We start from the raw sequence: 13,438 nt of genomic DNA, 5'->3' as shown, positions 1-13,438 counted from the left end.
AGGATCAGTTGAGTGTCATCCGCGTAAGAGATGATGTTGAGGTTGTGTTGGCGGGCGATGGCCGCGAGGGGGCTCATATATACGTTGAAGAGGGTGGGACTGAGTGAGGATCCTTGAGGTACGCCGCAGATGATTTCAGAGGCCTCGGACTTGAATGGTGGGAGGCGGACTCTCTGGGTTCTTCCGGTGAGGAACGAGGTGATCCATTCCAGTGCTTTTCCTTGGATTCCGATGTTTCTGAGGCGTTGTAAAAGGGTGTTGTGGCAGACTGTGTCGAAGGCTGCAGAGAGGTCGAGGAGGATGAGGGCGACTGTGTCTCCATTGTCCAGTAGAGTTCGAATGTCGTCTGTTGCTGCGATGAGGGCGGTCTCAGTGCTGTGTTTGGCTCGGAAGCCAGATTGTGAGGGGTCGAGTGATTTGTTGGCTTCGAGGAAGGCGGCGAGCTGGTTGTTGACGGCTTTCTCGATGACTTTGGCCGGGAATGGAAGAAGCGAGATGGGGCGGTAGTTTTTGAGTTCGGTGGGGTCCGCTGTGGGTTTTTTCAGAAGGGCGGTGAGTTCAGCGTGTTTCCAGTCTTCTGGGAAGGTAGCGGAGTTGAAGGAGCAGTTGATGACGTCTCGGAGGTGCGGAGCTATGACGGAATCTGCTTTGTTGAAGATGTGGTGAGGGCATGGGTCTGTGGGGGATCCAGAGTGGATGGAATTCATCAGGCGGATGGTGTCCTCAGTGGAGATTGGGTTCCAGGCGTTAAGGGTATTTACGGGGGGTAGATGGTCAGCAGATGGTAGGGTGGGTTGGCTTCCGGGTTGGTTGTCAATTAGCACATATGCTAATTGAGCTGAGAGGCTTTAACATAAATTGAGTTAAAATCTTAAACCACTGGGCTTCAACACAACTTTCCTGATTGCTCCTCAGACATTGGACTAGTACTTCAGCACGCAGGCCCACAGCTAATCATGAAAAAAATGGTTCAGTGGTAGAGCTACTCCTGCCTGGAGGACAGACACACCACCATCCTGCATTGCTACATCAATGTTTGCATCTAGTTCACCAAATCCACACCATCGCTAACTCATGATGCAAGTCCATACACATGCTGGAACCAACCTTCAGCTAGATCCACTCCTAGTCAAGACAGACAGCCACCCAGGTCCACAACAGCATCCGCCTCAACTACGTCAACAACCTCTACACAGGAAGAAGAGCAAGACTCCAGGAGGACATTTGCACACCCAGGGCGCATGCGCACACCTCATCATCAATATCCCCTGCCACAGCCGCATGACCGTCCACCTGAGATACCTACAAGAGTCAAGAGTGACCCTTGACCCTGCTTACAGGCCAGGTCTTCCCCCTGCCACCGAACAGCTCCTCTTGTTCCCTGCCCGCTACTGCGTGTAGCGTGACTTGGCACTTTCTGTGGCCAGCCTTCCACTGTGCACTTGCGGTTGCCTACTGCACTTTACCCAGTGATTTGTAACTTGTATTATCTTCCTCCTCAGTGTACGCTGTGCTCTGTTTTTCCATTGTAGCCGCTAAGGCGGGCTCATGCAATTTATTTTAACACACCTGCCCCCTTGCTTCTACGCAACCCTTCACGCTGCTGCCCCTGCGGCAACGCCACCCTGCCACCATGCTCCAGCCTCTCAGATTCACCACTCTCCCTGCTTTAAAATGCCTGACGCTGTGCGTCCGCGCAGCGGACGTGCACAGCGGGTGCACCACTGGCGCACCAAAGGTGCACCAAAGGCAAGGCTATCTGTGCCCGTCCGCGCCTGGACAACGCCCAGCGCCAAAACCCCTGGACCCCAAAGCCACAGCAACACCAGCTTGCACTACGACTCCAGTACCCTCCACGCACGCAACCCCGGACGTGATAACTCCTGCTACCAGGCTACCCCAAACAACACCCAAGGGACCTTCACCTGCTGGAACTGCAGCTACCAACAGCATCCGGCCCCCCAAACCATCAAACAGAGAACCCACCACCTCCAATGCATCCTCCTCAACACCCACTTCCCTCGCAAGGATGCCATTGAACTCTGGGACCTCCTAGACTCAACCAACCCTGACGTTGCCTTCCTGACGAAGACCTGGCTATACGTCACTCTGGCACCAGACATCGCCATTGCCATCCAAGAGGGCTACCAAATCTCCCGCAGAGACCGCACCAACAGAGTGGGAGGGGGAATCGCCATCATCCACAAGGACTCCCTCAGAGTCACAAACAACAGCAACGACACCCTCATTACCGCCAAGCATATGCATTTCCAGATCCACACCGACCCCAACACCAGCCTCAGAGTGACTCTTGTCTATAGACCACCCACACACCCACCAAACTTCAGCGACACAATCACCAACCTCATCAGCACACACACCCTCGCATCCATGGACTACATCCTCCTGAACTTAAACTCTAAAACAACAACAACGCCAACTCCAATGCCCTGATCGACAACCTTGCCAACCTCAGACTCAAACAGCTTGTGACAACACCCACACACGTCACTGGACATACACTGGACCGCATGTTGTCCGCAAGTCCCCACGTCTCTGTCAACCACACCACCAAACATTAGTGGACTGACCACAAATGCGTCCACTTCACCTTCAGGAAGCAAACCAAACAACACCCCACCCAACAGTTGCCCCGCCGCTGCTGGAGCAAGGTCACCAAGGACCAAGTGACCACCACCCTCGCATTGGGACCACCCACTGATCCCACCGACCCCAACACCACCATCAACATCATAAAAGTGGATCAACAACTGCCCCAACACCCTTGCCCCACTCAAGACCTCTGCAACCTATCACAACAAGAAAGCCACTTGGTTCATCAAAGACCTCCGGCCCTCCAAACGCACCTGTTGGAAACTGGAGGAGAACTGGCTCTGCAAATGAACACCAGACAGCTACACAGCCCACTAGAACGCCACCCACCCACACAACCAACTCATCAGGACTACCAAGAGGACTGTCTTCAAGGACCACCTACACAAAAACACACACAACACCAAAGAGCTCATCAACATTGTGAAAGACCTCTACAACCCCACGTCCGACACCAACGACATTCCCCCATCACAAGACCTGTGCAGATAACTGGCCACCTTCTTGCACTGCAAGATCACTGACATCCACTACAGCTTCAACACCAACACACCCTCATCCACCACCAAGACCACCACCCCCGCCACCCCCACACGCGCCAGTCGCCTGACCGCCTGGTCCGACATCAGCAACGAAGACACCAGCAAGATCATGTACTCGATCCACTCCGGATTCCCATCTGAGCCATGCCCTCACCACGTTTTCAACAATACAGGCACAGCCATCGCATACCATCTCCGAAAAACTATCAACATCTCCTTAGAGGCAGCAACCTTTGCAGAGAGCTGAAAACACGCAGAGATCAACACCCTACAGAAGAAACACAAGGCAGACCCCAATGACCCAAAGAACCTCTGGACCAGCTCCTAGCTCCATTTCCCCGCAAACGTTACAGAGAAGATTGTCAACAGACAGCTGACCCGCTACCTAGTAGGGAACAACATCCTGGACCCATCCCAGTCCGGCATTCGCAGCAACCACAGCACCGAGACCACCCTCATCGCCACCACCAACGACATCTGGATCCTGATGGACAAAGGAGAACCAGCCGCACTCATCCTTCTGGACCTATCCGCCGCATTCGTCACGGTCTGCCACTGCACCCTAACAGCACGCCTCCATGACGCAGGAATCCAAGAGATGGCCCTGGCCTGGACCACATCCTTCCTCTCTGGCAGTACCCCGAACGTCCGCCTCCCACCCTTCAGCTCCAAGACCACCAAGATCATCTGGGGCGACACACAGGGATCATCCCTCAGCCCGGCACAGTTCAATATCTACATGGCACCACTCGCCCATATCACTCAAAAACACCGCCTCAACATCATCTCCTACGTCAACGACACCCATATTATCATATCCCTCACCAGAGACACCCACACCACCAAAACCAACCTCCACAGGGGAATGAAGGCCGTTGCAGAATGGATGATGGACAGCAGGCTGAAGCAGAAAGAAGGATGTCGGAGGTCATCATCCTCAGCACCACCCCATCAGCCTGGGGTGACTCCTGGTGGCCAACATCGCTAGGAACAGGCCCAGCACACACCAACCACGCACACAACCTAGGGGTCATCCTCAAATCCGCACTCTCCATGACCAAGCAAGTCAACGCGGTCTCTGCGTCATGTTTCAACACCCTGCAAAATCTCCAACGGATCTTCAAATGTATCCCCTCCAACACAAGAAAAACCGTCACCCAGGCCCTCGTCACCAGCAGACTGGACTGCCGGAACATCCTCTACGCAGGGACATCAACCAAGCTCCTGAGACGGCTGCAACGCATCCTCAATGCCTCGGCACTACTGATCCTCGACGCTCCCCAACGCAGTGACATCACACCCCACCTGAGAGGCCTGAATTGGCTCCCCGTCAACAAGAGGATCACCTTCAAGCTCTTCATCCACGCACACAAAGCCCTACAAACCGCCGAACCAGCATAACTCAACGACCAACTCAGCTTCTACACCCCCACCCGCAGCCTCCGGTCTGCTAGCCTCACCCTCGCCACTGTTCGCATCCAGAAATACACCGCTGGCAGCAGATCCTTCTCCCACCTCGCCACCAAGACCTTGTAGACTCTCCCAACCAACCTACATCAGACCCAGGAGCTGCTGCCCTTCACAAAACTCCACAATACCTGGCTCTTCCATCATTCGCAGTCCCCTCCCCTCCACCCAGCGCTTTGAAACCATCACGGGTATGTAGCGCACTTTGCAAACATCCTGTTTTATTGATTGTTTGAGAGTCCCACTGTAAAGTGACTGCAGGCAGACCTTCATCCTCCTCAGCCACACTCAGTAGGCACTCCACAACCACAAACCAAAAAGAGAAATATGGACGTCTCCCATCCAACACCACGTTGCCTGTAGTCCATCCAGCCACCCTTGCCCTGGGCAACATTCATCACATCCACAGTACAACTGCATGCGGGTGATAGTTATCCCACATCAAGAGACAGACCTGGTAGTCCCTCCCTGGACACCAACACGGATGTATGTCGTTACAACGCATACTTTTACTCCGCATACCATTACAACGCGGTTTTTACAACGCATACCATTACAACGCATAGCGCTTTGAGGTGCTGGATAGTGGTAAGTATAATTTACTATTCTAACTCCATTCCCCGTGGACCCTAGGGAAGGTGTTGGATAGTAAATTAAACTTACCTCTTATCCTAGAGCGCCCCCCAGCGCAATGCGTTGTAATGTCATGCGTTGTAATGCCTGCGTTGTAATGGTAGTGCGGAGTAAAAGTTGCGTTGTAACGGGTGTATACCCACCAACACATTACCCATGACCTGTACACCTTCATGAGACTCTTACATAACTGTCTGTCAGAGCAGTATATCCCCCCCCCCCCATAGCAGATAGTAACCGTCCCGTGTGAGTATTACCCTCCATGGATGTAGTTGATCATACATTGTGACCTATGTGTGTCCACAACCAGACTCATATCCCAGTGTATGGATGGCTTGTGTTTGTTTAACACTGTGGCATATTTTGACATATTCCGACACGTATGCTGTTGCGTCAGGTAAAACATACTTCAACATCAATACGTATTGTGTTTTTTTTTATTATTCTCCAACTTGTGAGTGAAATGTGAGTAGGTGCTAGGTGCTGTACAAAAATGGGGGGAATCCAAAGTTCACAGAAGGAGATGTGATGCCTTGCAGTTTCAGGCAACAGACTCCAGAGCACAGTGTTTGGCATCATTGGTGACACTGAGACCAGCAAGTGCATGTGGGAGAGTGTGACAGTCAATAGGGTGATGCTGTTGCACAGAAAGGCAAGATGCCAGACCAGGTGACCTGGGAGATGTGCATGGCCCTCTGCCTCTCAACGTCTTCTCCGTGGATGACCCACCTTCCTTGGGGGACCCTCATATGCAGGCCTTGACGATGCCTGGGACTCTCCGTCGGATGGTTCCACCTCCTCCTCCATCCCTGTGGCTGTTGACAGTCTTTGACTGGATGTTTCTGGCCTGGTGACACAGGGAGGGTGCTGCATGTTGTCAGCAATTCGACGGAGTGAATGGCTTATGTCCCTCTGCACCGCCAAGAGCTCAGCCAGTCTTGCCTCCATCCGTCCTTGGTGTCATCGTTGACTGGCGTATTGCTCGGCCTGCTGGACCCCCACTCCCTGGCTGAACTCCCTGGTATCCCGTCGGTATCCCTCCAATGATGTTTCTGAGTTCAGACATACCGGGCCCGTCAGCTTGCTGGTCAGGTTCTCGCCTCCGCCTTGTGCCACTCCCACCACCCCTGCCCACACGAGCCTGGCCTGCTGTTGTGGGCACATCGGGTCGCCGGGACACCTGAGGGTTGACAGTGGTGGTGTTGTCTGCCTCCTCCTGGGTGTCCGACGAACCTTGTCCCTCATTGTCAGACTGGCTCAGTTGTGGATTGTGGGCAGGGCTCCGAGCTGTCTGCTGGGATGTGGCAGGAGTGGGTGAGGTGGTTGGCGCAGATGCCCCTGATCCAGCTGCTGCACGGGTTTGGGATCCAGAGGTGCCAGGTTGGTCTGTGTCATCCATGGAGTGGTGAGAGGCGTCGCTGTTGGTGGGATCAGGGTCCTGTGGAGTCTGCGCCTGTGATCCTTCTCCCCCCTGGTTGGGGGTAGATTGTGCACGTTGCCCTGTGGGTGTGAGAGACAGACGATGTTAATGCCATGTAATGCAATAAATCTTTTTCATATACATTGTCATTATCACTGCTACACCTGCTTTGGAATGTTCACACTGTTCACTTGTGGTGTCAGATTGATCTGTGTTCAGGACACATTTTAATGTGAGGGTGTATTTACAATGAATGGCACAGCCAGGCATATCAGCAGTGATTTGGCAGTCATTGTGCACCACAGCTATGCCAGCATGGATGCAACACGTTCACACTGTGGATCCCCATAGTGTGATAACAGTACAGCTGCATCCCACATCTGTGCCATGGAAGTGGCACATTGCTTGAGTTGTGTCGCTGGTGCAACGCAGATCCAGCAATGCTCTGTGTAGCCCTATCTGCACAATGCTGTGTCATTCCATACGTCAGCTTCAGGCATGCACAGGTTTTTGAGGCAGCATGCGCATAAAAGTGGCTGAGTGAACTTTTTAAGATTTCACTCAGCCACTTTCGGGAGGTGTTGATGTGCTGTGACAGGCAGCCATCACACACCACAACACGAACACACCATGAGAAGTCCACATACTTCTGCCGCAGGACTTTAGAACGTGACACATCTCCAAGGTGCATCTCCTTGTCAATACCCAGCACCATTGCAGTAATATTTGTACGTCCTCTGCGTCAGTAAGGTGTAGCTATGTCATCGTGGTATAAGTGCAAGTGACTTGTGATACAGGCCTGTGCATTTTTTTCTTAAATGCTTAATCATATCGGTATTTGCAGTGTTACAGGACGGTTGTGACAGTGGGCCACTACATTGCCTGTTCCAGCTGGCTATGTTTATGTAAGGGGTGTGTGTGACAGGCTGTGCTGGTAGTTGGAGTGTGCGTTGGAACTGGGCCTCACTCCTGGTGTGGCTGTCCCCCCATGGAGCATGCTGCCATAACCGTGGTGGTGAGTTCCAGTTTAAGATATCTGTGCTTGTTGTCCTGATGTTAGTGTTTGCACTGGTCACAGGATGACCTTGTGCAGCATACACCATGGCCCAGTGTCAGCTATGTTGTCAGTACTTTCTCACTTCCTGTACATTGAGCATGGTCCATGGGTGTGTATATGGACCATATGGGATGATTGCAATTGGGCTTGTGCGTACACAGCAGTGGTGATAGGGTTGGCCAAAGTTTAACCTCCCTCAAAATCCCCCTTGCAGCCTTCTGGCCATGAGCCTTGCACCCACCCCATGCTGTTGACCACTGGTAGGAGTCCTCTGCACATCCCCCTCCTATGTCTGGGCACTGCTGGGAGTCATATCCGCATCCCCCTCCTATGTCTGGGCACTGCTGGGAGTCATATTCAGCCACTCCTCCTATGTCTGAGCACTGCTGGGAGTCATATCCGCACACCCCTCCAATGTCTGGGCACTGCTGGGAGTCATATCCAGCCACCCCTCCTATGTCTGGGCACTGCTGGGAGTCCTCTGCACACCCCCCTCCTATGTCTGGGCACTGCTGGGAGTCATATCCACATACCCCCTACTATGTCTGGGCACTGCTGGGAGTCATATCCACACCCCCCTCCTATGTCTGGGCACTGCTGGGAGTCATATCCGCACCCCCCCTCCTATGTCTGGGCACTGCTAGGAGTCCTCTGCACTCACTCCTCCTATGTCTGGGCACTGCTGGGAGTCATATCCGCACCCCCCTCCTATGTTTGGGCACTGCTGGGAGTCATATCTACTCACCCCTCCTATGTCTGGGCACTGCTGGGAGTTCTCTGCACTCACCCCTCCTATGGCTGGGCATTGCTGAGAGTCCTCTGCACTCACCCCTCCTATGTATGGGTACTGCTGGGAATCATATACGCACCCCTGTCCTATGTCTGGGCACTGCTGGGAGTCATATCCACACACCCCTCCTATGTCTGGGCACTGCTGGGAGTCATAGCCGCACTCCCCTCCTATGTCTGGGCACTGCTGGGAGTCATATCCGTACCCCCCTCCTATGTCTGGGCACTGCTGGGAGACATATACAGCCACCCCTCCTATGTCTGGGCACTGCTGGGAGTCATATCCACACTCCCCTCCTATGTCTGGGCACTGTTGGGAGTCCTCTGCACCCCCCCTCCTATGTCTGGGCACTGCTGGGAGTCATATCCACACCCCCTCCTATGTCTGGACACTGCTGGGAGTCATATCCACATCCCCCTCCTATGTCTGGGCACTGCTGGGAGTCATATCCGCACCCCACTCCTATGTCTGGGCACTGCTGGGAGTCATATCCGCACCCCCCTCCTATGTCTGGGCACTGCTGGGAGTCATATCCACACACCCCTCCTATGTCTGGGCACTGCTGGGAGTCCTCTGCACTCACCCCTCCTATGTCTGGGCACTGCTGAGAGTCCTCTGCACAAGCCCCTCCTATGTCTGGGCACTGCTGGGAGTCCTCTACACTCACCCTTCTTATTTTGTGTGACTTCTGGGTCCCCCCCCCATTTCACATGAGTTGCTGGTATACTCACCAGGCTCCACGACTCCTGGAATTCCATGTATTCCCACCGTTGGTAGCAGGGCCATGACCTTCTCCTCCCAGGGCTGGTACTGTACTGGTCTGCGGGGACCACCACCTCCAGTGAATTGGCTATTGGCGTAGTCCTCATCCATCTTGCGTTTGACCATCCTCCGCAGATCGTACCACCTGGCCTGGCAATCCTTCCTTGTGCGCCTGATGGGTGCAACAGCATTGACCCTATTGATGATCCTCTCCCACAGCCTGGTTTTGTCAGCTATGCTGGTCTGTCTGACCAATGCACCAAACAGCTGTGGCTCTACTCTGATGACTTCATCTGCAAGGATCTCCATCTCCTGGTTTGTGAACTTTGGATTCTTTTGTGCAGACATGTTGTGGTGCGAATGTGATTGGAGGGGTGACGGTGTGTATGGATGGGGGATTGTGGGTCTGAATGTGAAGGGGGTGTGTGGGTCTGAATATGATTGGGGGTATGCGTGAAGGTGGATGTATGAGGTTGTTGGTGTGTTGTCAGTCTCTGTATGTAATTGTGTATGTTGCAAAGGATGCTGGTTTGTGTGTGTGTGGGCCCCTTTTATTGCTCCATTTGCGGGTGTGGCTTGCTTTGAATTTTTGGGTGGGTGTGTTATAAGGGGTGGGTCTGAGTTGGGCCCTCTGTTTGTCACTTTGAATTTGGACAGGACATTGATTTCCAATGGTTTGTACACTCCTTGTGCTGTTTTAGGGGTACACCTGTGTTTTTTGAGGTGGGTTTGTTTCGTACTTTATTGTGTGGATCTAGCATACGCGACGTATTAGCGGGGTACACGTGCCCTTCATTGAGGGGGGGTTCGCTTTGTATTTTATTGTGCGGTTCTCTCATACGCGATGTTTTGCGTACAAATCGCAGTTCATATGCGACGGACATTTCCCGTACGAATCTCGTTCACGGTCTCCGATCAGCATCGTACTTGGCGGGTCGTACGCCATGTTTACAAATTGTACGGTTCAGTAGCCGAGTACGTATCGTACGGTTTTTCGCTACTTTTTCGTACGGTTCGTTTACATTCGGACGGAATCTTTGGAAACGGCTACAAATACAAATCGTAGGACGGTTTTCTTTCCCGAATCGGAATCGACCCCCTAATGTGTGAAGAGCAGCCACTGAATCTGGTTGAGGGAATAATACAGGCAACTCAACAGACTGGTTGATTTGAAAGGCAGAGACAACTTTGGGTACAAATTTGGGATTAGTCCTAAGAACCACTTTGTTTTGGTGTATTTGCAAAAATGGTTCTTTTATAGTTAGTGCCTGAAGCTCACCCACTCTTCTTAGAGATGTGATGGCGATAAGGAAGGCTACCTTCCATGTGAGAAATTGTAGTTCACATTTGTGCAATGGCTCAAAGGGTGGACCCATGAGTCTTGCAAGAACTATGTTTAGGTTCCACACCGGAGAAGGTGGAGGTCTAGGAGGCATGATTCTTTTAAGTCCTTCCATAAAAGCTTTAATATTGGGCACTCTAAACAGAGACGTTGTCTGTTTTGCAGGTATGCAGCTATTACAGCAAGATGTAAGCGTATAGATGTATACGCTAAATTAGAACGCTGAAGGTGTAACAGATAACAAATGATGTTTTACATAGAAGCATCTAGTGGATTCACCTAATTGTTGTTACAGTAAAGTCCAAATCGCTTCCACTTTGCTGCCTAGCATGCTCTTGTGGTAGGGCGTCTAGCCTCTTTGATAACATTCATGCTGTCTGGCAGAAGATTAATGTAGCCAAACTCTACGATTTCACATGCCAGATCGCAAGGTTGAGATGACTGATATCTGAATGTCTTATCTCTCCATGGTTCTGAGTGAGAAACCTAGGGGAAATATATCGTTTTTGGTGAAGAACTACTGATAGTTCCACCAAGGTTGCGAACTAGGGTTGTCCGGCCCACATGGGAGCAACTAGGATCAGTGTCAGGGAGTGCTGTTTGAGTTTCTGAACCAGTAACGGAATTAGTGGGAGAGGTGGATAAGCGTATGTAAATCTTCCTGACCAGTTCATCCATAGGGCATTGCCTTTGAACAATGGGTGTGGGTACCTGGACACAAAGCTTTGACATTTTGCGTTGAGGAGTGTGGCGAACAGATCTATTTCTGGGTAACACCACATGCGGAAGAATGGAGAAGGAGTTGAGGATATAGTTCCCACTCGTGGATCTCCTGTCGCTGACAACTTAGCAGATCTGCAATATAGTTGTTTACTCCTGGAAGGTGTTCTGGAAGGAGATATATTTTTTGAGGTATGGCCCATCTCCAGATGCAGTGAGCTAGTAGTGAAAGCTGTAAAGAGTGTTTCTCCCCCTGTTTTTGTATGTAGTACATTGCTGTCATGTTGTCTGTCCAAACTAAGACAGATTTGCCTACTAAATGCAGTTGAAAGGCTTTAGTGCTAGAAAAACTACTAGCAGTTCTAGGTAGTTTATGTGGAGTTATTTTTGTTGTGCAGTCCACATGCCCTGAATGGTATGTTTTTGAAGATGCACTCCCCAACCAGTGAGCGATGCGTCTGCTGTTAGCACTATCTGTGGAACCGGGGCAACGAATGGCCGCCCCTTGGAAAGGTTTTGTATGTTCCACCACTGCAGAGAGCGATGGGTGCAGCCGTCCACCAACACTAGATCTGTCAGCAGACCCAGAGCCTGGTTCCACTGCCGTGCTAAGCATTCCTGTAGGGGACGCATTTGGAGTCTTGCATAAGGAACAATTAGAATGCAAGAAGCCATCATTCCGAACAATTGCATAAATACTCGGGCTGGTAACAAGTGTTGAGGCTGAAATTGTGATATTACATTTTGCATGTTGCATACTAATTCAGCGAAATGAGCCTTATCATAGCGTGCTAGCAGAGCCCGAGCGTTTGCAATACGCCAATGATTTGCAGCCTTTGTAGCCACTCTCTTACTTGAGGCATCAATGAGCTTGGACTCCTTGTCATGAGGGAGGCCTCACCTGTGGTTTGAGAGTTAGCTCTCTTGCAAGCGTTAGAGACTATAAGAGAGTCCAAAGGCACCTGACCTTTGATGTAAGCAGGATCGGTAGGAGTGGGTTTATATTTCTTGTCTACTCTGGGTGTGAGTATTCTTGCCCTATCCCGGTCTTTAAATACTTCATCTGTGTGCTTTAACATGCCTTTTAGCATTGGTAAAGTGTGAGTCTAGAGGGATAGAGGTCAGGGGTGTTGTCTGTATCCGGTTCCTTATCATAATTTTCCCAAGGGTCAGTGTCTTGTGGTATATCCTGATCTTGTGATATATACTGCTCTTCGTCCGCATCCCCATCCCCATAATCGTCATCCTGTGTGGTAGGTGAAAGTGGAGGTGGTGGTGAATTTGATGGTGTGATAATCAAATTAGGATTAGGAGGAGGAGAGGGAGGAGAAATGTAAAGGGGAGAAGGGTTAGTACCCATATCCTTTTTCTTAGGAGGTATAGGAGAGTCCTCTGAGAGATCAATCTTTTGTTTTTTTGGGAAGAGTGGCATGAATGTGACCTGTTTGAGGGTTAATGACAAGTCTTTTCTGTTTTGGATCAAAAGGTGGTTCATCAGACCGAGACTCTGTGGAGGGAGTGTCCTTTTCTTTATGTGCTGATTTCGACACCGGCCCTTTGGGTGTCGAAGGTTTCGGCTCCGAGCCTTTTGGTGCTGAAGATTTCGGCTCCAATTGTTTCGGTGCAGGAGGTTTCGACTGCAAGCCTTTAGGTGTGGAGGATTTAGGCTCCGAACCTGTAGGTGTGGAGGATTTTGGCTCCGAACCTTCAGGTGTGGGGACTTTCTGCTCCAAAGTCTTCGGCGTCGAAGGTGTAGTCTTAGGTCCCAGTGGTGTGGTGACTGGTAGATGCTTTGACTTATGTTTCGGTTCCGAAGGTGTTGGTTCAGCACCAGAATGGGGCAGGCTCGAGTCCGCGCGGAAGGCTTCTCTTTATTTTTCTTAGCCCGGCTGAAAGGCGTGGCATCTGAATTTTTTTGTCAGTGCCGACCTGAACCCGAAGGCAAAGGGGGTACGGGAGCCTTTGTTTTATGTTGACTGGGCACAGGAGAATCAGTATTCATGATACGCTGACCCGGAGTAATGTGCTGTTCTTCCATTTAAGAGTCTGCTTCGACACGGAGAACTGCTCTTCTTCTTCGGCTCCTTCAACT

General features: G+C 51.4%; 1 protein-coding gene across 1 annotated transcript; it reads right to left on the bottom strand.

The window, feature by feature from the left end:
- Positions 1-5,669: 5,669 nt before the first annotated feature.
- LOC147748482 (uncharacterized) lies at positions 5,670-13,126 on the bottom strand. Its single transcript, XM_086936445.1, has 2 exons — positions 9,254-13,126; positions 5,670-6,755 (listed from the first exon to the last, which is right to left on the bottom strand). The coding sequence occupies exons 1-2, from the start codon at positions 9,630-9,632 to the stop codon at positions 6,184-6,186; spliced, it is 951 nt and encodes a 316-aa protein (XP_086792571.1). The 5' UTR covers positions 9,633-13,126; the 3' UTR covers positions 5,670-6,183.
- Positions 13,127-13,438: the final 312 nt, after the last annotated feature.

This window comes from Lissotriton vulgaris, chromosome 1_1 (assembly GCF_964263255.1).
Source record: "Lissotriton vulgaris chromosome 1_1, aLisVul1.2, whole genome shotgun sequence".
NCBI lineage: Eukaryota > Metazoa > Chordata > Amphibia > Caudata > Salamandridae > Lissotriton > Lissotriton vulgaris.
Note: the sequence above shows the minus strand (reverse complement) of the source record. Positions and strands in the feature narration are given on the sequence as shown.